This window comes from Micropterus salmoides, unplaced genomic scaffold, assembly GCF_014851395.1.
Source record: "Micropterus salmoides isolate LMB-PRFRI ecotype aquatic unplaced genomic scaffold, ASM1485139v1 Ms_hic_scaffold_16, whole genome shotgun sequence".
NCBI lineage: Eukaryota > Metazoa > Chordata > Actinopteri > Centrarchiformes > Centrarchidae > Micropterus > Micropterus salmoides.
Window position 1 is genome coordinate 18,199,816 of NW_024040707.1, and position 26,113 is coordinate 18,225,928.

The window sequence follows — 26,113 nt, forward strand, 5'->3', positions numbered from 1 at the left end:
AGTTTTATGAGCTATCTGAAATTTCTGCCGCCATCCCAATAGGTGAGTAGAATTCCTGTGCTTGAAGCATTTAAACCTTATGTTAAAAAAAATATAAATAGCAATGTGTCTTCCAAGAAATAATGTTCCCATTACTAATAATCCAAAGACCTAAGTGTGACCAGTTTTCATTGAAAATACTTTCTACTGGAAAAATAGGCCAAAAAAAGGGACATGAATTAATAAATATACATATTCAGTGTTGTGAGCAGCAGAATTGAAATGCCATTCACCTCATTTGTATTGGGGTGGAGGTAGAAATCTCAAGAGATGGATATATCTAAACCTGGACAAATAAAAACAAACCTATCTTCATGACTGGATAACACAAGATAGTGAGAATTAATTTTATTATTTTTTGTCATTTGGTTGAAGTGACCCTTTTTAAGGTACATTTTTAAATAAGTGACAAATTCAGTGTTGACAGACCGATGCAACACCATGTAGGAAGAGTTCCATTTGACCAGGGTTTTGAGAGTGGCTACGTTTGAAGCATGTCAGCAGTGTCAGACTGCTGATGGGTCATGAGCGTTGCTGTGGTGCTGCTAGCCTGTGGTACACCTCAACAATCTGTGCTGACTTACTGCCCAGAACTACTGCGCTCTGCAGTTTCCCATGGGTGATTGAACACATGAAAGAGCCTCTGTGGTAAAAGTTGAAAAACACCTTAAGTGAAGTAAAAAAAAGCGGAAAGAAATGAGATGTCTGTAAGAAGAGAGGACACAACAAACAAACCCAGAACTAAAAGGCACCACTTGTAGAGTTTTTTTATTTTTATTTTTATGAATAGACTGTGCCTGTGGGTCTTTTGATACAAACACATCATTGTAAACTTGGGTTGACTCTTGCATGTTGCTTTGCCCTGCCGAGTTAAGATCTATGCTGCTTGAAGATGGAAATTTTCTAAGTAGATAAGTTCCTTGTTGAAAAGTGCTTAAAAAAATAATAAGGGTAACATAACGCACAACCCCCCCACCCCCAGTTCACTTTCTTTTTCTTTTTTTTTAGATTGGGTGCTTGCAAATTGCATTTCTTGCTAAGTGTATTTGTGATTGAAAAGCATTAACAGCCACAGTTGCTTTTTGTGATGACACAAAAACTCTCCTTTTTTTTCAGCTCCCAAAGCTGACGACCAGCCCAAGACTTGCAGCTCTAAGCAGTTTGTATGTAAGGACCAGGTGACCTGTATCTCCAAAGGCTGGCGCTGCGATGGGGAGAAGGACTGTCCAGATGGCTCAGACGAATCCCCAGATATCTGTAAGTATGCCTACATGAAAATGACTACTAAAACGGTCTCTCAGCATGCGTGTGTCCTCTGCTCTTGTGTTCTCTCCAAGCTGTTGCTTCAGGGTAATAAGGATTATTACTGCTTTTGCCCAGCTTTGTTTTCTAGATATTGCTATTTTGCAAATAAAGCTTATTTTAAACATGAATTTTTGTCACCCCCCCCCCCCCACACACACACACACACACACACACACACACACACAATGTTGTTGCAGCACATGATGTTATAAGACATCAAATTCACTGCCTCTAAATGGCTTTGAAGGGCCAGTAGCACAATGTTCAGACAGCTTAATTTGGGCCTGGATAAGAGGGTAGGTGATGCCCTTTCTATGAAGGACACAGGCTCACAGTGCGTGCTTTGGCTGCACTGCTGAATTATGGCTCTAATTATGTGGCCGTGTTTAGTCTGGATGTTCAGGGATGTGCCTGCTCTTGCCTAGACTCTTGTGGGATCTGTGCAGTCCCTAAGAGTCTTGTCTCAGCCACTTACATCTGTCAGCCTCTCCATCTAGCCATTCCCTCCATAAACTCTCCCTGGTAAAAGCCTCCCCTCTGTTTATATGCAGGCGCTAATGGTGATTTTACTGTCTGCATGTGCCACACCTTACATCTGTCATGCTACAAGCATTCTCACAACAGTCACGAGGCACGAGAGACAAGCAGCTGACAAAGCATTAAGGGACTTGTTATTGTGGGTGAAAACACAATTAAGTATCAACACATAGGATTAGGGATTGGAAATGAGTGAGATAGCAGAGGGTGACAAGATGCATCATTATGCTGCGGTCATTGGCACATAAAAGATTAACTTTAGGTGTTAAAATGGAGAAAGTTAAAATTAGGTGGGTTCCCGCCCCACAGATGGGTCAGGTAATCTCCTCAATGCTCAGAGCTTTGCTGTACCAAGTATCCAGTCTTAGAAAATGTTTGGCAATTCCTCTGCAGAACAAATCATTTCAGATTTAGAGCAAAAACACAAAGGTGAAGCTGAACAGAAAAAGGTTCTCTCATCCACCTCCTCTGTCACTCTTCTATATTTACTGATTCACACTGATTTTACGGGGAGTATTGACGGCTAACAGTTTATCTCTGTATTTAAAAAGTGTACAGTAAGTTTTGCTAAATGATTTTTGTAGTTTTATATGCAATCACAGGACATGAGCAATTTCATGTAAGCGTGACCCACATAATTCACTCAAGCAAGCGGCGGCCATTGAGTGTCTTCCCTTTTTAATAAGCAGTTGAACTGAGTGAATTTTCCATAGCACTTATGTAATTTGGTGACACAGACAATGGTGTGATTCATCTTCTGCGTGGAGAGATGGAGAGTGGTGTTTCACCAGAACATCAAGATGCGTTCTGCTCAATTACCCGCTTCCCGTGGGCTCTAATCCGCCCGTCACTTTACCTTTAGTTAAGGCGCTTCTCTATTCATGCGAGTTTCTGAGTCAGTCATAATAAATATCTGTTACTGCAATTAATGCACTTTTTCTCTGTATAGCACTATGTGTTTGCAGTCTTACACACACAGTCAAAGGCGAGGCGCCTTTTAAGTATCACAATGAAGGCAGCCAGACTGTGATTTTATCCTCACTCGTTTAGTTGATCCGTCCATTAAATGTGAGTAGTGTTTAGGATGGAGGGCTGCAGATAAAGCTACATAGTGAATGGATCTGAGCCAGCATAGATGGAGAAAGGAGAGTTTGGAGGGGTATGACTCTGAAGGGTATTTAAAATCCTGCTCTGACTTAGAGGAATGTAAAAGTCTTTTTTTCTTTTTATCCTGGTTTTTCCATTCACGGGGTGAAACAGTTTGCAGGTCTGGAAAGAGCTAATCTGACCGGCATGCCGTAAACAAGGCTGCTCTCCACTGAGCTCTTATGGAAATAGTAGATCTAAAAGCAGGCCAAGCATTGATACATCTAAGAGGGGGGGCTGAAATCTGGATCAACTGTTTTTTCTGCAAAAAAGTTTTGTTTTGATGCAGTATTTTAAACTTTGAGATCTGTTCACCCACTGCTCTCTTTTTATCAGCAGCAAAGTTTACAAAAGCAGTTTACCTTTCTCTTTCAAACTTAGTTTATGAAAGTCAGAGAATTCCAAGAAAATTCCCTGCTCTCCAGGCTTTTGTTCCAGCATGCCCCCCAGACCACAGTCTAGTTTTGTGTGTTAATGCTGATGGGAATTAGAGTGTTGCGAGCTACTATAATTACAACATTATCCTCAGTTGAAGTTAATTACTAACTACAGGCTGGTTTACAAAGAGTACTCGCTGAGATTTTGCAAGGCAAAAACATTTTCCCTTTTGTTTTCTTCCTCTTTCGTCTCCACTGTTCTTCCTCTCTCCCTCCTGGGGCTGCTTGGCTGTACTTCTGTCTCGGTGTGGGATTGTCCCCCAGACTGGCCATCGTGTAAATCGGAGCCGGTGCACGCAGCCAACATGGAGCTTTGTTTCTTAAAACTATTTGTATATCATTTGAAAAAGGCACTTTGAAAAGTTCCACTCATCCTCAAGCTCAAAACCAAACCATGACTAAAGGTAATTTGGCTGAAGCACCAGTTTTGTTTCTGGTAAATGCCACCTGTTTTGTTTACAATGATCATGAATTCTGCCAGAGTGGTGGGTGTTGTAAACGTGTGCTTTTGTCTGGTGTGGACCTTTTGATCTACACCTCTGGTACCCATGCTGAAAGAAAGTGTACTCCTCAGTATCACACTGTCTGGAAGTCTAATTGCCTGTCATTTTCAAATCATTCATCTGGGCTGTAATTATCTTGAGGAGCTAAAGGCAGACTTCTGCCACAGTAGTGGGATTGCAACGTTATCAAGAGGCGTTGATGTGCTGTGGCCGAGGTGGCAGTTGATGCCAAAGGTCAGTGTTCTGGGTCCTTAGCCTCAGTGGGCTTGTTTATTCGAAGGCTGCAAGGATGCTGAAGCAGAGTGATGGGGAGAACATGTATGGATGCATGTTTTTGCACATGAATCCGCATGACTTGTCGTCATAAATGGATTGGTGGGGATCTTGGCAGGTTGCCATCTGTAGGGCTGTCATAGCCCTCAGACCCCCAGTGTGCACGTCCCATTTATTGCCCCAGTACTCAGATAGACATCAAAAGGCTGCCTCTACAAGCCCCTGTCTGCAGTTGTGACCCTGCCCCCCCCCCACTGTATGGCTTCAATTGGATGAAACCATTTGACCTCAGTTACGTACTAGGGTTGGGCCGATAGACGATGCCATCTTCCATCGGCAATGATGTGACAGACATCACGACTTTGAAGATATTTTTTTCAATGTGAAAATCCTGTTTGTCCAAACGTTTGTTTGCTAAAAGTGTAGATGAACGTACTATTTATAATGCATAGCCAAAAATACTAGACAGGCAGTGAGTAGCGACTGTGTGATTCGTTTCTGTAACGTTAGGTGCAGCGATCTTCCGTGCGCCTATTTCACTCTTAAAAGCTCCAAAAAATAGATCCATGCGAACCGGAAAAGGATTTACGTATACAACCAACCGTAATTTCCCACCCCGCCGGACCCGCAATGTTAATCGTCCAAAACACAGTCGGAGCGGCGATCAGGAGTAACGGGCTTAACCCGGTTGGCCGGTCACTCTGTGGCCACCTGAACAGCCCCGTTCCTGAAAAACAAGAGCGAGATGCGCCGCTAGCAGCGGAATCGGTAAGACACAAGACAACAAGGTAAATTCAAGGAGCGTGTGGGTTTGGCTAACGTTAGCCTGCCCAGAATCAAGGTTGGAGACTATCATGTAGCCTAGAGCATTTTTCTTGCACAAACTTAATGAATAAAAAACAACCCCAAACTGAAACAGCTGTAATTTGAATTAATATATACTAGTGTAAGTTATATACTATTATATGAAATTATATTGAATATAGTAACATAATGAATATATTAATATCAAACATAAAGTTTACTATTAGATTAACAATATACTTTTAATTTAATGTTATAATATTAGGCTTTACTAATACAGTCATTTAGACTAGTTCCTCCTCCGGGTTGTACCTGTGCAACACCGCCTACACTACTTACGTTATTCATCACTGAGTTTATTATCTTCATCTTTGTTCCCTCCTGGCCTATTTGAATTTTGTTGTATTGATCAAGTGGTCGATTAAAGTTATCACACGTATCATTGCAGGCAAGCTCACATTATCTAAACACAAAATTACACTGTGTTTCACATGATTTGCTGTAATGTTGCGTACATAAACGTCATAGCTTATGTAAGACGGTGGCTTTGATCAGTCATTCACATAGAAAACAGTTGGCCATTACAGGCTGTTATAGGCAACTGAGAATGTTGGTGAATGCCTCAATTTCTAGGTGGCGTTACAACCTGATGACATATAGGCAATTGATATGTTATAAATATATTTCAATTCCTTTTAAAAACTCTAAAATGTCCCTTTTAAAGGTGTGTGGCTGATTTAATTGGTTAGCTCAAAGTGGCGCGGCAGTCTTAAGATATGTTGAAAAAGTCTTGAAAAGGTCTTAAAAAGGTATTGAATTTTACTTCAAGATCCCTGTAAAAGACTGAGAACTCGTCTTTTTTCCATATATTTCCACCCGCGATACTTCGTCGCAGCAGCAGCTGAGCCGCACGTCAGCTTATTAATGACGCAGCCTGTCAAACAACTGAAACCAACATCTGCACCCTGTGTGTTCACTGTTGCTTTACCTGGTCCATGGTCCCGGTCTACCAATTTTTTTTTAAGTCTGTGCGAGAACACATCCACATAAGATGACTGCTGCCCCCAACGTGCGCGCAACTGATGACATTGTCCATGTTTCATTGTAGACATCGTCAGATGGAAATTTTGTAGACATTGCCCAACCCTATTACGTACAAGCTTAAGGCTCAGGAAGCGGTTGACACATGCCCTCAGGGCAGGAGTTTTTGCTCTGTGTGTCTCAATGCAGGACTGCTGCTTCTTAAAGCTCTTCCAAGCTATTGTGGTATGTTGCTAAATCATTCTCTATCTAGCACAGATAAAGTGGAGATGGAGAGGGTGTTTGGGTTGTTCATGATGTCAGTGCATGGCTTTTCTCGCAGACGTTGAGCAGGCAGTCTATAGAATTCCACACTAGACTGATGAGATGTGGATTAAGGTTTCTTGGCTGTGTTTTTTATTTTTTCGACCATCTGGGTTGGTTTGTGTTTGTTGCACCGTTGTTCTCCATAAATGTTATTATATATTATTTTTATGGTTTATCAATAACAGATTAGTATTTAAAAAACACAAGTAAATCCATTGACACAGATTGCACTTTGGCTATTCTGTCGCTCAGCACTATTTCAGGTGTTTTGCACCAGTGTCACATCAGCAAAACACAATGTTTCGAGGATGGGTCAGACTGTAGTTCTCTAGTGAAGTCTTCCACCTCACCTATTGAGCATACTTGATATTTGAACAAACATAACTTTAATTTTCAAACTATTCTGGTTTCATGATACTGTTGTTGAAATTAAAAGTGCTGTGTCACAACTTCTAGTTCATTTCATGGCTCTGTTGGAACAGTTGCAGTAAAAAACACTGACTCCCTGTCTGTATCCCAGGTCTGGATGCAATTATGATTCTTGCGTGAACCACATTCATTGTGGTTGAGCCAGCGAATGGGAACAGATGTTTGAATAAGCCGTACCATGTAAGCACTTTCTCCATCATGAGAAGTGTTTGCCATTAAGGAATCTCTTTCATCATCAACCCCCTAACCCTCCTTATGCAACAATTGTCTGCCCCTAATTCTCTAAAGAGTTTTTAACCCCTGATTTAGCATGGAAATGTCCACAGGAGGACTTCCAGGCAGGGGGTGAAATGCATCTCAATCATGCTAATACACTGCCTTTCTTTTCCCATGAAGTGCTATCCACTTTCTTTCTGGGGGAGAAAATGAGATGATAACTCAAAGTAAGTTAACACTTGCAAATGACAAGCCACTCTGTGTCCTCCTACTGTCAAGCTGTCATTAAAGATCTCTCCATAGGCTAGTAGAAGTATTACACACATGCAGACACACATATTCATGTGTTGTCCTTGTTGATGCTTGAAAGTAATTTTGAGGGATATACCTTGGAATGCTGTTTCAAATTGGAACTCTTGGCTAAAGAGGCTTAAAATATGTAATGTACCAATAGACAAATGTGGACCCTCATATCCAGACACGCATTCCTTTACATGAAACGTTCATGGTAAACTTCCAGTAAACATATGATTTCATGTCATTGGCTTTCAGCAGGACAATTTACACTAATACACTGGGATCTCCTTCAAAGAGTTTGTCTGATATACCAGAAGTGGCGACCATCCCATACCGCTGGCCCACACACACTCTGGCCCACATGTCAGTGGATGCCGTGGCCTGGGGCCGAGCTGGTAGGGAGGTCAGATGGGAAGATTGAGTTATCATCTCCATGCAGCTGCCTGAGGCGGCTGTGGGCCACACAACAAGGTTATCTGTCCATCTCTTGCCCTCTAACCCCCTCTGGACGCTCGCCAGCTTCGTCCTTTGTCCGGCCCATACGACTGTCATGCCTCGGCAGCCTCACCAAGACAACCAAGCAGAGTCGACTGCTGAGGTGCTGGGATGGGGTGGAGGCATGGAGCGATGGGGAGAAGGGATGATCCTACAGGAAAAAAAATCCTTTGTATAGGAGAAAATGAGCAGATTAGCATTTAGGCTAAGGAGGAAAATGGAAATGGCTTTGTTAAGCTCTGATCCATTTTCTATAGAAACAGCCTTTTACAGTAAAGTGGTCGGGGGGGGGGAGGGGGTTCTTTCATAGCCTGTAATCAGTCATGTAGCTGTACTTGCAGGGGACACAAGGCAGGGGCAGGAGGGTCTGTAGTAGCAGTGGTTGACACACTGCTTCCACAGAGGAAGGAGCAAAGCCCTGTAAATCCCCCTGGTCTGTGGCCCTGAGCCCTCCTCAGCTTCACCAGCCTATCTACAGACCGAGAACACAGGGCTTTCTCACGCCACACAGGCACCACTTCGTTTTTCTCCGCTGTCTCCTCCACGCCCTGTCTACATCCCTCCCTCTTTCTTTCTTTTCGGCGTCCTAATATCTTCCTCTCTGTCTGTCAAAGCAGGGGGAGAGGCTAGACCCAAGTCAGAATCTGTTTTCCCTGTTCCTCATATCTCATCTCCAGTCTTTCCTCTGGTGTAATTGCCTCACAGTTTCTTCCCCCTGGTTGCAGATGGTGACTTGGTTTGTTTTTGCTTGCGGTCTCTTTGTATGTTACTTTGAGGAAATGGCATTTTGATTGTATTTGAGAACATATTACTCTATGCCAACACATATAACATACTTAAATGTTTGAACAAGCACGCACACAGATTTAAAAGATTTGTATTGCTGTTTTACTGGAAGAATCCAGCTTTGAGTGATTCCCTGCCTAAGCTATATCTCTCTGCCTATGGTCCTGAACTGTGGCTGTAAAACATTTTTAGAATCTGTGGATCTAGTTGGATCAAATTAATGTCAGTTTATCACCTTGGTTTGCATGGGACATAAACAAGTTTTTAGTGGAGGAAAAAAAACATCTGAAAATGTCCACAGAAAATTTCCACACTTCTCGTTTTGTTTCTTTACTAATAAACATTTTGCAGCCACTTTTTAACCCTACAGCGGTGTTTTTATAAATCTAATTTTGGGTGGAGTATCACCTTAACAGGATCCTTGTCAGGATGTCTACTGCATGCTTATGTCTATGGTTGATAGACAAGAGAAAGTAAAGCACACCATATAATTCACAGATAATGCAGTTGTAACAGTTGTTATTTATAATGTTTTGTTGTCTCAGTACTGTTAAGGTTATTGTTATTCACATTCATACTTTCAGATTATGTTAAGTGTGTTGGAAGAAAAAGTAGCACATGAGCTCTTCTTCCAGTGTGCGCAATATATGCTATCCTGTGTGCTGTGGCTGCCTCACTCAGGTTTGGCATAGCCATGTGCTCGCTGTGCATGCTGCTGTAAAGTGTGATTCCAGAGTGGGGAGAGTAAGTCAGTGGGCAGGCCTGCCTGTCACCCTGCACAACATATTTATTCGAGCGGACAGCAGACTTTATGGGAGTCAGTCAGGGGCTGCCATGGAACCCGAAAGAGCAGAAAGAAAAGCAGGCTTTTATGTTCAGGACAAAAGATCGACAGGGGATCCAAATTTAAGGTCATTGCTTAACTTCGGCAACTGGGGGGGGGGCTAGTGCCGGTCAGACAAGCTAGTGGAGCCCAGAGTCACATGCGAGGGATGACTGCACTTTGTATTTGGATAATAATTTGAAGGTGACACAGGTAGTGATGCATTAAGTAAATCTACACAGGACTTTGGGGAGATGTGTAATATCGTCTCTGCACAAAGTCATATTTCACTCCAAAGACTGCAAGCTGTGATAAGAGTTTCAATAAAGCTGAACACAAGTTCTGTACTATGACTCATAGTTTATGTTTTAATCATGATGTATCCCAGCATTTATTTAATATGTGCATCATATAAGAGACAGAGAGAGAGAGAGCGAGAGAGAGAGATCACGCAGTAGATTGGAGCAAGATTTGAACAATTTACATCCCTGAGGACACAGTGAGGATGTACTAATATCACTGTTAGCTGATGACACAGTTTAGTGCAATAATGTGATTATCCTCAGTCTGCCCTCTAATAGTTGAGAGGGTAGTTATATTCCCACTTTTTCTTTGTCTGTTATCCACTGCACTGCCAAGCTTCTTAAATTGTTCACACTTGCTGTGCTATGTCTCCAAGGCTGCCAGACTCAGTGAAGATTCTGTCCTATCCCAGTGAAGCGACATGTTAAATGATTAAATATTGCCCTGTGATAATTATATCCCTTAAGTCCTATAGAAAAATTCCATAGCCCCTGCTAAAAATACTTCAGGGCAAATTATACCTATTTTCATTGACAGCGCATTCAAGATTGGGTTATCCTCATTGCCATTTCCAAACGTATTTATCTCTCATGTATTCACTTCTCTTTGTGGGCCCTTATTGGTGTAGCCAGAGATAATTCACTTTCTGCATTGAACTGAGAGAGGAAATGCTTTCCGAAAGGCCCCTGCAAATGGAATAAGAAATATGTGGTTTTTGCATTTTTATGTAGTGGCCTCTTATGGCGCTTTTCCATTACTAGTACCAGCTCAACTTGCCTCGACTCGACTCGACTCTGTTTGGCTGTGCTCCGTTTTCCATTGCAGGTAGTACCCAGATATAATACCCCTCAATGTAGCTGGTTGTCAAAGCGATGCCACACACAAATGCCGCGACGTAAGGTTCAATGCAACACGCACACCAGAGATCCACACAGCTTTCTATTTATTCAAGTTAAAACGTTTCAACCTTACTCAGAATGTAAAGACAGATAAGCGGTATGAAAACCTTACAGCTGTGTTTTCCTCTGCCGTTGTTGCTGCAGCGGTCTGTGTGACGGCGGGAGCAGAGGGCTCTGTGAGTTGGTTTGATCAAGGCAAGTCAGCTACAACTCCTACAGAAAGGTCTGGTCCTAGGAGCAACATTGTCAACATGTACACCAACAGCTACAACAGTAGCACCAGTATTAAAATATTGTGGTGTGTGTTAAAAACATATAAAAATGGACAGAAGAAGGTCTGCCCTATTCTTTCCCTTCAGGTTTGCTCAGTAATACTGTGTTTCAACTGACAGATGATGCAGGAAATGGCTACTGCCAGTATGAGGGGAGCTTATTGTAAAACACTGCAACAACTTCCCAAACTGGAGCAGAGAGTACAGGGTTCATCTCTATTGTACCTCCTGCAAAGTTATTTAATCCCCATGTTGTCCTTTCTATTTAGTTTTCTGCCGCTGGTCCCTATTCAGCTCCTGCCAAGATATTACTGTGTTGTGGAACTCAAACAATTCTTTCCGGCTGTTGTATATCTCTGGCAGTTGTTAGTGTGTTTTCAAAAACGTATTCTGTTGCTGCCTGGCCAGTTGAAAGGTAGGAGGTGTGTGTGTGTGTGTGTGTGTGTGTGTGTGTGTGTGTGTTGGAGAAGAGGGTGTGTGTGTGTGTGTACATTATGGAAAGTAGAGTTTGGTTTGGTGTCTCTTCAGTTCAGTTCCATCGGGCTTTATTGTCATTGGAAACTGACATTTACATTCCCAGTAGAAGTGTGAAATAAAAACATACACATACATAAACAAAGGAATTGTGGTTTTGCTATAACCCCCCCCCCCCACCACCACCACAAACACACACACAAGTAAAATAAAATGGGGGAAAATATTGAAAAATCTAGACTTAAAAAATACAAATACAAAAAAGTGGGAACAATATATAAAACACTAATCAAAGACACAGATTTGTACAGTGGGCATCATTCAGATGACTTTCACCGTGACTTGTCTTTTCAAATCAGAGAAAACTGTTGACAAATGATAAATCTGTGAGGGGATTTCATTTCCAGTGTGCTTGGTAGTTTGTTCCTGGTACTGCAGTTTATTAGAAATCCCCAGGTTGGCAGTTTATTGAATGTAAATCAGGCGGGCTTAGAGGCTGAGGCTGTAGGAGGGCTGCTAATATGCTAGCATCCCCCAGATGGGAGAGCTGCTCTCCTTTTCCCTAAGCCAGATGTCTTAGAAGCTAATTCTCTCCTCGAATGTGGCATGTTTTCCGCACAGGCTTGCTGTGGTGGTGAGCATTGTCACTTTAAGGTACTTGTTTCAACCGAGTTACATTTTATGATCCATGTGTGCGGTTACTAATCTCTTGGATGGATAGAGAGGACTTAGATGTAATGCTTGTGGTTTTCTTCAGGGAAATGCCGAGCTGCAGACAAATGTTCTCCCTCATATACATCTTTATGTACACACTATGATTGTTTTAATGGCATATCTCGCAAGAATATATATTTTTGTTATGAGAGGTGTATTTTACTTCACTCTAAGACCTAAATAAACTGGAGGAGCATGGCACAAAGAGTTAACATACTCAATGCCATGTCAAGTCAGCTGTATTATTTTCAATCCCCAAGATTTTTCTCAGTGGGCTTTACAGTCTGTACAACACACAGTATGACACCCTCTATACTCAGAGTCTCATTTCAGATAAGGAAAACTCCACATAGATGAGGCAGAAATACAGGTCAAATAAACTGCATTTTGGCTGCTTAATATGCAACACCGACAACTTTGTGTATGTCATTTTCTGGAGTAGGCATCTGAAACAGGTTTGTAGCTCAGGCTGCACATATTCAAATGGAACACTCTCAAAGCCTCTCCCAGCATCGTACACAACCCAACAGTACTCTACAGATCGTTTCCTGTGAAGGAGGTGAACTTTATTTTCTCTGCTTCTAGTGTTTTTCTAAAATGGGTCAGCAGATGTTAGAGAGAGAGAGGAGGAGGAGGAAGAAGAGGAAGAGGAAGAAGAAAAACAGCCAAAGCAAACTGTTTGCATTGCAGTGTGGGCTGATAGGAGAGATAGAGAGAAGAGTGGGAGAGAGTGAGTGGAAGAGACTGCATCTACTGCATGTTCTGCTCTGACGCTGGTAAAAACAAATTCTCTGCTGTTGGAGATAATCATCTGTCCTTTGCCCTCCATACCCCTTTAAATTCAACATATCTTTGTTAGTGTTCACTTTTGTAATTCTTCGATATTATCAGACCACATTTCCTTACTTCGCCATGCTCTACAGATTGCACATATGTTAGATGTGCATACTATTTACTCTCTAAACCATGCAGGGAATATTCAGTTTTTCATGCGCTAAAATGTCTCTGTCTCGCATAGGGCCACTTCAACTTTATATTTCAGCATAGGATTAAACCCATTGACTGTTGTTCCACTGAGGTAAAAATAAATTGATATGTAAATTTTGATTCGAGGATGTAGTGAAGTTTGTTTTCTGAATTGTTTTTATGTATTTATCAATTTTGTTTTAATGCTGACTGATGATACTGCAACAGGAGATATATTAGGTGAACAACTTTAAGCTTTCTTCAGTGAGTAAAAAGTAAAACAAAGTGTATAGTAATTATAGGTTCTGAAGAAGATTGCAAGGAAATCGACCTTGGGTCTTTTATATTTAGGCATTGTTTTGGGTAAACTGATCATGGTGTTATCTTTTCTGATGAAGTATATATGTAATGATCCCTCGGGTTATTCACTTATCTTGACATAAGCATCATGTCATGAACTGGCACCTGGGTAAAGTGATGAAGGGGAAGGATTGTATTAATGGTCAAGAGTACAATCAAAGGAAGGCAGCCAGTTTAAGACATGTTTGGAACAAATCCCGGAATTATCTGTGCACCCACTGCAAACCGTAGTTGACCCAACCTGAGGTTTTTTCCACCTGTCATCACGCAGGATGTACATTGAACGAGGATGTTGGAGGTTGTTTCCCACGCTGTGTGTGACTGGCTGGATTTTGTTGTGTGTCTTATTTCTGTTCTTTCTTTTTCTGTACGCTGGTCTCTCTTGCAAACAGATCGCAATCTCACTTACACTACCTGATTAAATAAAAGATAATAAAAATAATAAGATTAGTGCGTTATAACATCTATAGACGAAAGTTACCACTGCTCGGAATTCAGCCTCACCCATAGACACAGTCTAACCATATATTGTTATCTCTCCTTATAGGTACTGTTTTAGGCATAATAAATTTAAATACACACATTTGGAATTTATGATTCAATATGATACAATTGGTTAATTTTACCACTGTATGTACATTATGTGGTGAAGTTTGACTCTCTCTATATCTTGCTTTGTACTTTAAATGTGTTTTGATTTTTGATTTTTTTTTCCCAGGCTCACACAACAAGGTGAACCAGTGTCCTGTCAACGAACATGGGTGCCTGGACCTGGACGTGTGTATCCACATGAGCAAAGTGTGTGATGGAGTCCCCGACTGCAGCGACGGCTGGGATGAGGGGCCTCACTGCAGAGGTAATAAACTCACAAAGGCACGAGCACACAACTGCCAACATCCATTTTCTGCCAAACACGCTCAGAACAGATCGTATCATCGTTTTCTCTATCTCCTCTGTCGCACAGAGACAAGAGTGTCAGCCTTTGTAGTGGGTAAGAAATCGCCAGCCAGCGTCTTCTTGCTAGCATCTTCTTCTCTTCCCATCCAAGAATATAGTGTCTATCCAATAATCTCTATTAGGCTCTTTAATGAGCTGGCCTGCTCTGGCATGTGCAATTACAATGGAATTCCTCTTTCTGGGGGAAAAAGTCATTAATTTATCAATCAGCTCAGCTATGAGGTTGTTTCTCCAATCCCTGAAGGAATGATGAGCATTTAGTCCGGACGCAGCTGAAGAAGAATCCCATTAAATCCCCTACTATTAATTAGAGACGATAGAAGAATGAGAGATGGAACATATTGGGTCCATAGTGTTGGGCTTTATTGCCGAAGACAAAGGAGAAAACACTGGCTGCCTATAGAGGATTGTCTTATTATTGACTGAGGCAGTCTTCAGATAGAGCAGTCTGAGTCTCTGTCTGTTTGTAATTGCAATCATTTTGGGAAACATGTGTCCTGCTTACACTCAGGTTTTTAACTAAATTAAATTGTTTAAAAAATGTATTTACCCATTTTATCTTTATACTAGTTGAATTTTATGTTTTAATGTTTTTTTTTTTTTATAATGACAGCACAAGTTCTAAATTAGTAGACAGAGCGAATGAATACATCTTTTGCATAGAGACGATTAAATGTAGTTAAGTTGTTGTGAATTAGTCAGAGCATTTTATTGTGATAAGGTTTGACCAGAAGAGCAGTAGCACTGTTGGGCGGATGAAGTGGACATTTGTACAGAGTGGGTGAGAGTGTTAGTATCCCACACACCCGGTCATCGTTGCTAGACAAACCTTTACACAACACAGTGGTGATGTCATCCAATCACAACATGCACTGCCTATCCTCGAAGATACAGGTCTTGCTGTCCTTAGTAAGGCATTAGTCAACACATACCTATACTTATATATATATATATACACACCTACATGTTCATGGGCTTGTAATGCATGCATACACTCATGTGTGCACAAACATACACTCACACAGTCCTGTAAATACACAGCCTAACACACCCACTACCCCACACACAAACACATGAGCCGTGTGTCCTATTTGGCATTGATGTTTGTGAGGTCTCCTCTTTTCAGGGAAAGGCCTGGCCTTTTCACAAGCATCCTACTGTTTGCTTGTACAAACTGCCGGGTTGTGCAAGTATACCTGGGCGCTGATCTCTGAAAGCACACTTTGTCAGTCAGTGTGTCCACATAATTATGCCAAAGTTGTTGACTAGAGTGGTTAGAATGGGGACTGTAGCATGGTAGGTTAGGCAGGAATTTTATCTCTCAGAAATAAATTTCTTAGGGATTCGTTGGTGGTGTTGATGTCGTGAGGTCAGCACTGGCCATTCAATTACATCCGACACCAATGTCCACTTGGACTCGATGATGATCAATTTGGTGGTCAAGGTCACTGTGACCTCACAAAACACGTTTTTGGCCATAACTCAATTCATATGCTAATTATGACAAAATTTCACACAAATAGGATAAAATGATGAAGTGATGACCTTCTATATCCAAAAAGTTAAAGGTAAATTTGGTGATGGTAAAACACTGTGACATCATAATATTCATGAACACAATATCTCAGGATTTGAGGGATTTTCTTCAGATTTGGCACCAACGTCCACTTGGACTCAAGGATGGAATTGGATCTTCACTGTGACATCATAATGCCCTGGAAAAGCACATTACTCAACACCATAACTCCTAAATCACCACAGCAAATTCCTTGTATGTGTAAAACACTACTTGGCAATAAAGCTCCTTCTGATTCTGAAATAGGTGACACTTTTGACTCAAAGGTCACAGGTCATGTGAGCTCAAAATAGGATTTTAACCATAATTTAAAAATGAATAGGGCAATTCCAGATTTTTCACATGTTGACTGGGACACACAATGAGTAAACAATAACTAGCGCCTCATTCTGAATTTTGAGCGTCATCACAATCACGTGACTGCAAACAGCATACTAGAGCGTGCCTAGCTAATTGTGATGCTGTGAGTGAGCTTCACCTACAGCTCAAAGAGAGGCTTCGCATCTAAAAATGCCAGGAGAAAACAAGAGCACCATATTTTGTGTAGCCATACACTACTATGTAAAGATAGATTCTTATAATCAAGTACAAGTGTACCTGTTTTGCCAATTCAATTGATTGATAATACTTCATTAATCAGTTCAGCAATGTATATTCGCTAGGATCTTATCAATATACAGGTGCTGGTCATATAATTAGAATATGATCAAAATGTTGATTTATTTCAGTAATTCATTCCATTCAAAAAGTGAAACTTGGATATTATATTAATTCATTACACACAGACTGATATATTTCAAATGTTTATTTCATTTAATTGTGGTGATTAAAACTGACAACTAATGAAAATCCCAAATTCAGTATCTCTTGAAAATTAGAATATTAAGACCAATACAAAAAAAGCATTTTTAGAAATGTTGGCCAACTGAAAAGTATGAACATGAAAAGTATGATCATGTACAGCACTCAATACTTAGTTGGGGCTCCTTTTGCCTGAATTACTGCAGCAATGCGGCGTGGCATGGAGTCTGTGGCACTGCTCAGATGTCATGAGAGCCCAGGTTGCTCTGATAGTGGCCTTCAGCTCTTCTGCATTGCTGGGTCTGGAGTATCGCATCTTCCTCTTCACAATACCCCATAGATTTTCTATAGGGTTAAGGTTAGGCGAGTTTGCTGGCCAATTAAGAACAGGGATACCATGGTCCTTAAAACAGGTACTGGTAACTCTGGCACTGTGTGCAGGTGCCAAGTCCTGTTGGAAAATGAAATCTGCATCTCCATAAAGTTGGTCAGCAGCAGAAAGCATGAAGTGCTCTAAAACTTCCTGGTAGACGGCTGTGTTGACCTTGGACCTCAGAAAACACAGTGGACCAACACCAGCAGATGACATGGCACCCCAAACCATCACGGACTGTGGAAACTTTACACTGGACTTCAAGCAAAGTGGATTCTGTGCCTCTCCTCTCTTCCTCCAGAGTCTGGGACCTTGATTTCCAAAGGAAATGCAAAATTTACTTTCATCAGAGAACATAACTTTGGACCACTCGGCAGCAGTCCAGTCCTTTTTGTCTTTAGCCCAGACGAGACGCTTCTGGCGCTGTGTCTTGTTCAAGAGTGTCTTGAATGTGACAGCTGAAACCCATGTCTTGCATACGTCTGTGTGTGGTGGTTCATGAAGCACTGACTCCAGCTGCAGTCCACTCTTTGTGAATCTCCCCCACATTTTTGAATGGGTTTTGTTTCACAATCCTCTCCAGGGTGCAGTTATCCCTATTGCTTTTACACTTTTTTCTGCCACATCTTTTCTTTCCCTTTGCCTCTCTATTAATGTGCTTGGACACAGCTCTGTCAACAGCCAGCCTCTTTAGCAATGACCTTTTGTGTCTTGCCCTCCTTGTGCAAGGTGTCACTGGTCGTCTTTTGGACAGCTGTCAAGTCAGCAGTCTTCCCCATGATTGTGTAGCTTACAGAACTAGACTGAGAGACCATTTAAAGGCCTTTGCAGGTGTTTTGAGTTAATTAGCTGATTATAGTGTGGCACCAGGTGTCTTCAATATTGAACCTTTTCACAATATTCAAATTTTCTGAGATACTGATTTTGGGGTTTTCATTAGTTGTCAGTTATAATCATCAAAATTAAAAGGAATGAACACTTGAAATATATCAGTCTGTGTGGAATGAATGTATACATATTACAAGTTTCACTTTTTGAATGGAATTACTGAAATAAATCAACTTTTTGATGATATTCTAATTATATGACCAGCACCTGTAGTGATAACTTCCGTTTAGCCAAAAAAGTAATTTGTACCTTTTTTTTTTTATTAAATTCCTTCCAAATATTCACTTCATATATTATATAAGTCTGGACAGACATGGATGTAAACTGCAAATTGACTTGTTGGCAGAGGCTAACAACTGCGCGGGGCAGTAATTCTTGTTTAAATGTGCTCTGAAGCAGAGTTTTAGTAGAAATTGTGGGTGTTACCCTTTAAGAACTAAAGAGATAAACACTTACTGTCTCCTATGTATAAGAGAAGTGCCTTGCTCAAGAGCATGTAAAAGGCACATGTTGAGAATGTGGTTTAGTGGTCCAAATCAGTCTCGAGGTTTTTTGTGTAATATGGGTGAAAGTTGAGTCTATTCGTCAGTCTGTAGCCTTCATTTGTCCTTTCTCTGTTATTTTGTGGGTGATGGGACCTCTATTGGGAGGGGGGGGGGCAAGGCCTTAGACCTGCCTCCCTCCGAAGTGACTGATAGGGAAGGGAAAATGGGGTCATGGCAGTGCTCTTGAGAGCTTTTCCTCGTTGTCTCAAAGGGAACGCTGATTATTGTAGCAGCCTGATGCTATTGTTTATGCATGCAGTGGGCTTCTTTGTCCTTCATGTCCCACTAACTGTGGAATGAGAATCGGTCATAGGCTACTTGAGGCTGCCTGTGGAAAGACCACATTTTCATCTTTATTCATGAGTGGGTCTTGACCTAAATGAGTTTATTGGCTGCAGTTAGAGTTGTCTTACATGGCAAGACCTGTTTTATTGCCAGTCTTTGACTTCACGATATGTGGAGATCCTACAGTATTGTTAAACAGTCCTGTATTTCTTAACTCATAATGGGCTGCAGATTGAATAAAATCCGAGTATTGATTTTCTTAGGCAAGTTAAACTAGCATGTGTATTTGGGAAGGTTTGTGCCACAATGTGTGCTCTTTTTGTGTTTGCACATTTGTGTTTGAGTATTTGTGTGAGTTTAGATTAAAGTGTCTGGGGCAGCATGCTGCCACTGTTTGGGACTATGATAGCTACTGTTTGCTCATTACTCAAGCTGCTGCGCTGTCTGTGTTTGCATATGGTTACTTTACCCACTTCGACTATGCAGCTCCAAACAACTGCCAATGAATACGCTTTTATGCGTTATTCCTTTTCTGGCTATCCCTCTCTCATGCATACCCACATACCTTGATAAACATATTATCTCCTTTAAGTCTGATTTACGGTACTCAACAGTGCCCGCTTTTCAGTAATGCGGCATTTACCTCCTACTTCTGTGTGTGATGGAATGCACCATGAAACCAAATAATCACAAAGTAGTTTCACAGAATAAAGCAGCTGAATTATCTCAGATAGTGCCTGATTTTGTGTTTAACTACATGGTGATCTGCAAAACTTAATTAAATTGGTATTCTATTGGTATTATTGGTAGTTTTAGTAGATAATAAGTTTATCCAAATTCTTCATACTATTATGTGCTATGCTAGAATGCAAATTAATTATGTGAAAGGTATGCATATCTACACAAAATGACCAGAAATATTTTTGAACCATTCAGTTTAAGATGTAGAAATCTTGTAATTTGATGGACTCGTGTAGGAAAACCGTTGAGTCCTATCAGCTGCAGGTAGAGGACAGGGGCATGTGTAGACTTGTTTCCAGACAGTGAGAGCGCAAAGCTAGGAATGTCCTGGGAATTACCTCTCTTAAATATGTCCACACTGTAATAGCTTGTTTATACAGTGATTGTTTGGTAAATTTTTGCTCTAAGTTACAGCCACAGAATGTAGAAATGGAGAGACACTATTTATTTTATTGTAGATTTTCTAGTAAGGAAAGGGATTCGTTTTCAAGCCAGTTGATGGATGGATGAGCTGATCTTTTTAAGGAGTGAGGTTTATGAAATCATTCAGTCATGGCAGTTTGGTTGTGTAACTATGACCACGACCCAGCACTACCCGTCTCTCTCACTCAATCTACATCACCCTGTTGCACCTGGTCTGTCAGACCCATGTTTGGATTTTAAAGAAAAATGTCAGCTTTCATACATTTCCTCGTGGATTGGCTGTGGACTGTGGAGTCCAAGAGTAGTTATTCTTCTCTTAGTCACCACTTTGCCCTTTATTTGTGCCCGCCATAAGGACGGACTAGTACCAGCTCAATTTTCTGCTAATTAGCTGGGTTGTTGCAACCTCAGTACGCTGCATCTGGAACTTGTGCTGTCATTATCATACATGCCTCATATTTCTGTCAGATGTCCTATAGTGTGCTACCGTGATTCATTGACGTCAGTTCAAGTATAGAAATGTGAGATGTCTTTGGATTCTGACGAAACTCTATTGGGCCTTTTGGCAAACAGCCTTGTACTCTCACTCCCTGCTTGCCTTTAAAAAGCTATAGGTGAGTGAAATTGAGGGTTGCCATGCATGCAGTTACAGGCCTCCAGTGTGTCACTGTGTGATTTGTTTGCTTCGTTCATTAACCCCTGGTCAAACGTCTGACATGCTGCTGTTACTTGTTTGCTTGGAGCTGGAACTTTCTAACCACTCCATATCCTTAAACCCTTTATGCACTCAGTTCCACCTCTGTTTGCCCTGCCTTACTCTTCTCCCCCCTTTTTGTTCTTTCCTCTTCGTTCTTCTGTTCTCCTGTTTTCAGTTCTTCTCAGGAGCATTTATGTCATTATGCCGACCCTGATTGGCTGGTGATCGCACCATTCAAACACCTCTTCTCACTTCGGAGCATATCTCAATATGTCGTATAGGCTCGCTATCTTAACTGTCCACAGATTGGAGCTATCCTAGCCTACATCTCCATCACCGGTTGCTAGCTGCCTTCGATATTCTTTGACCATTCAGTCTCACCATAGAATGGAGCGTTACCTACCGTTTCATTGTAATGTTTTTCTAAAGGGTTAGCACACTAGCTAGGCCTAATACCGAGTCTTGTGCTGGAACACGCCATCTGGCCGTCAAAGCCCCTGCCTGATTCAACTTAAATTAGCCTTTGATGACGCTTAGCACGCAATGCTAACTTCTCGGGATGGGACCCTTACCTGTCTATCAGCAACTTGCCGGCCAGCCAAGAGGGACTCATGCGGGATGCCAGACCGTGCTCTAGAGCTAGCTGGGGCTCACAGCTGGACCTGGACACTGCAGCTCCGCTTGGAGGATGCTTGTTCATCCTGTCCACTCAGGCTGCAAAGACTGACGCTGTGTCTGCCTCGAGTGGAGAGGAAGGGAGCGTGCCAGCCTCCCTTTCTCCCATTATGGATATGCAAGAAGTGTGCAAACGTGCTGTATCTAGACTGAATATTCCCTGCCCTGCAGTACTGACGAAGACTACTAGATCACGTTATGAAGGGAAGAAATTGCCCCAGGCCAAGAGAATGACAAAACAGCTAAGGCCAGTTTTCCCCGAGCTGCCGGAGGAGGTATCTCATTCATATAGGGGCTTCTTCCCTGGATTTTGAGGGCATGGAAAAACTTGCAGCCCACCTCCACCCATGGCTGATGGTGGCATCTTCCAGGAACCCCACGCTGCTGTCAAAAGCAGGCCATTTCCACTGACTGAGAGGGCCTACAAAGCTGCGGCTTTAACTGTCAGGCCGCTGAATGTTTCCTCCAGGCTCACTGCATACCAAGCGGAGCTGTGTGAGGATATGGCCACCAAGCCTGAACCTGTTGTGTGGGAAGTGAGTAATGTGATTCTTGGATGGGTTCTCTGGGCCCCCTTTTGAACCACCAGAGGAGGTTGATTTGAAACATCTGTTTCTGAAGACAGTGTTGTCACTTGTGTACAAATTGACCTGAAGTGCTGCTGAAATATGTCTAATCAATATTTTTTTTTACAAGAAATGGCTCATTTTAACAGCTTTTGTAATAATGTTTCAGTGCAAAACGAAACTGTCAAAAAGTATTCTAATATTCACAGCTTGGTAAAGCCCATTGAGTCAATTTTTGCAAAGACACAAGTGTTGTCGCCTTGTCAAATGAGAGCTTCACCTGTGACTAATAATGGATCAATTAGGTCTCAGGTGTGTATAAAAACAACCCCAGTACACTAGACCTTCACATCAACAGCAACTAGACCTCTGCAAACATGCCTAAGATTCACCCTGAGACTAAAGTTTTGATTATCAAGAGGCTGAAGACCAGACCCACTGTTGATGTGGCAGACACCTTCAATGTGTCTCAGCGTCAAGTACAGAGTATAAAAAAAACATCTGAAGACACTGGAGACATTTTTGACAAGCCCAGGTCAGGCAGCCCCCACAAGACAACTGCTCAAGAGGACCGTTTGTTGGCTCGAAAATCCAAGGCCAGCCCATTTTCCACTGCAGCAGAGCTCCACGAGACCTGGTCACCTGAAGTCCCTGTGTCAACCAGAACAGTTTGTCGGATTCTATCTCAAAATGGCCTCCATGGTCGAATCAGTGCCCAGAAGCCAGCACTAAACAAAAGACAATTGAAAAACCGTGTGGCATTTGCCAAGGCCCACAGCCTGCTAAAAGGATGGACGCTGGAAAAGTGGAAGAAGGTGGATTTTTCAGATGAATCTTCTGTTGAATTACACCACAGTCGCCACAAATATTGCAGGAGACCTACTAGAGCCCGCATGGATCCGAGATTCACCCAGAAAACAGTGAAGTTTGGTGGTGGAAAAATCATGGTCTGGGGTTACATCCAGTATGGGGGTGTGCGAGAGATCTGCAGGGTGGAAGGCAACATCAATAGTCTAAAATACCAAGAAATCTTAGCTACCTCTTATATTCCCAACCATAAAAGAGGCCAAATTCTGCAGCAGGATGGTGCTCCATCGCATACTTCCATCTCCACATCAAAGTTCCTCAAGGCGAAGAAGATCAAGATGCTCCAGGATTGGCCAGCCCAGTCACCAGACATGAACATCATTGAGCATTTGTGGGGTAGGATGAAAGAGGAAGCATGGAAGACGAATCCAAAGAATACTGATGAACTCTGGGAGGCATGCAAGACTGCTTTCTTTGCTATTCCTGATGACTTCATCAATAAATTGTATGCATCCTTGCCAAACCGCATGGATGCAGTCCTTCAAGCTCATGGAAGTCATACAAGATATTAAATTTGGATCTCACAGCACCACTACTTAATTTGCTGACATATTTTTGTATTTGCAGTAATTTGTTCAATTTCTGTATAGGCGACAAAACTTTTGTCTTGCCAAAATTTGACCTTTCTGTCTTGTTTAAATGATAAATCTTTTTTCAGTGAAACTAATTTATTTCAGTGCATATCATTACATCATTTGGGAGGGTTTTAGCTTTTCATATGAGCTATTTCTAACACCAATTGATTAATTAAAACTCAGGTTAATAGCAGGTGTTTCTACAAAATAGATAAGCGACAAGACTTTTGTCAGGGACTGTATTGTGTACAAAATCCCTTATTCATTATCCCTTATTTTTAGTGTCCTTGTTGCAGGCAATACCATCCTGTTCTCTCCAAAAACGTCTATCATCAATCAGAGTTAGGATTTTTTAATGAAATTTCTTCTCTACGAATATGAAGTGTAATTTGCTCACTGTCATATTTCTTATTTCCTGAATGAAATAACTTGACTTTCTAGACTTTTTGGCATTTAATAACAACTTATTTGTTTTAAACCATATTAAGTTAAGTAAGTTAATGAGGACATCATGATTTAGTTCTCTAATACAATGGGCATGTGGTGTTAGATACTGTGGCAAGATCATTTATAAATAAGAAATAATAAAGGTCCTTATATGGATCCCTGTGGTACATCATATTACAGTATATTTCTTTTTGACACAGTACCATTAATAAAAACATATTGTTTTCTTCTAAGAACATAGTTACTAAGCCACTTCTAAACATTCCCATGAAAGCCATATTTACACATTTTTGAAAGGAAAATAGCATGATCAACAGTGTCAAATGCTAACACTGTAGGCTATATAATCGACAAGTTCTAAAAGTGCCATATAAGTTGAATGAATTTTACTGAATCCATATTGATGATTATAGAGAATATTGTATGTGTTCACGTGTTCCAGGATTATTTCATACACATTATGGAAATTGGACAATAGTTTGTACCTGGATCACCTGTTTTGAATAGCTGTCAGTTTCCATGATAAATGCAAAAATAATTGTTAAAGGCTAAATAAAATTACTTTTTTGAATAGGGAGGTACAAATTCATTACCTGGAGCTGATGTTTTAAATTCTAATATTATTGTAATAAATAATAAAAATTTACCTCTTTAAAGTCAAACAGATCACCCCCCTCAAATGGAAAAGAACCCTTTATATAATCTAATAGATTAACTTTTGTATCATCTATATTTTTGGCAAGGGACGTACCAATACTTAAAAAGAAATCATTGAACCTACAAGCTGTAAGGATTAGTGATAATTGAACTCTCTGGGCCTTTGTCATTGAAGTAGCTGATTTTAATATTTTCTCATGTAGCCTTGATATTGCATTCAGATTTCACAAGTGGTCACTAAAGATCATCTGATGAATGATGCTGAATGTAGGAGATGAATGTGTTTGTTTTTGCAAGACTTATGAGCAGCTAAATTTAAGGTAGTTGGCGATGAAATACATTTTCTGTCATTTGTTTTTTATTATAGAGGACTGTTCAGTGGAAAACATTTTGTGAACGTTCAATTAAATAGTTCCATAGATGCTGGAAAAGCTGAGTTTGCATCATTAAAAAAGTGAGTTTAATGTGTATTTTGAATACTTTGTATCATCACAGGTTGATATTCAGGCAATGTGATAATTAGAAAATTTGTCTATATTGCCGACTCACATCTAGACACTCGGCTACAAAAGGAACAAAGTGACCCTGGACACCTGTGCATTTTGTGAGTGTTTTAGCACTGTAGTTGCCTGTGGTCTTTCACAGTGTGAGGCTCGATGAATGGATTCGACATGGGCTACAGTGTTGGCTGGGGGACTCTTCCTTTCAGCAGGGCCACAACAAAAGGGTTATTGTGGCCCAGAGTGCAACAGGCTTTATATAATAAAGGCACTTTACTGGTTCAATCTCCGCTCTTTACAATCATAATATAACTAGCTACTGTAAGCATAGTGTGTCCATGACCATTCACCGTTTTTTGTTGGACACCAAGGTAAATTTCACTTTTGTACTTATTTACAGTTTTGTTATATTGGGGGTTTACACTTAGTAAATGATTAAATGGGAATGTTTCTCAACAGGTTTCGAATAAAGTTTACTTTAGAATCAGCATGGGCTATGTGAGTGTTTGTAGGTTATGTGAAGGCCTTGACCCCCCTCGCTGATGCAGAATGTTGCTGTGTCCACTGTCCCGGAGCTTCAAAGGGTAGCTAGGGATTCTTAAGTTGTAAGACTGAAGCATGTGAATACACGCTTATCATATTTCATGTCAGCGTAAGTACTTCATTCAGAGATAAAAGCTTACAGAATGTTTGACATAGAAATAGTTACAGAGATGTAAAGAGACAAAGAGAACATTGTTGAATAATAAGAGCTGGTCATGATCAGGATAATATCTATCCCTCTCCCCTTGCATACTGCAATTTCCTCCTTGAGTTGATCTCTGTGGCTTCATACATTTGTTTATTGAACTCTGGGGCAGGACCCAGTTATATATTTTATCAGAGTTCAAGAGTGTCACAACATGTTTTATTGAAGGCTTAAAGCTAATAGAAGCTGAAATATCATTTGTTTTGTAATATAAGATGTGTTCCACTATCTGACACATCATCATTTCAGTCTATGAAAGACACCCTAGCCCATTTATCTCTTGGCCTAGACACACATCTGCATGCATACCCTCACCCTATAGATGAGGGGGTGTGTGGATGCCCCTCTTTCATTTCCTGCCAAAAGG

The 26,113-nt window shown here is 41.1% G+C and overlaps 1 protein-coding gene across 2 annotated transcripts in view; it reads left to right on the forward strand.

Moving 5' to 3' along the window:
- lrp1ab (low density lipoprotein receptor-related protein 1Ab) overlaps positions 1–26,113 on the forward strand; it is an 88,794-nt gene that overhangs the window by 11,381 nt on the left and 51,300 nt on the right. For both annotated transcript variants that reach the window (XM_038722557.1, XM_038722558.1), the window contains 2 exons: positions 1,156–1,296; positions 14,144–14,281. In XM_038722557.1, coding sequence (XP_038578485.1) covers positions 1,156–1,296; positions 14,144–14,281 — 279 coding nt within the window. The remainder of the gene's footprint in view (positions 1–1,155; positions 1,297–14,143; positions 14,282–26,113) is intronic.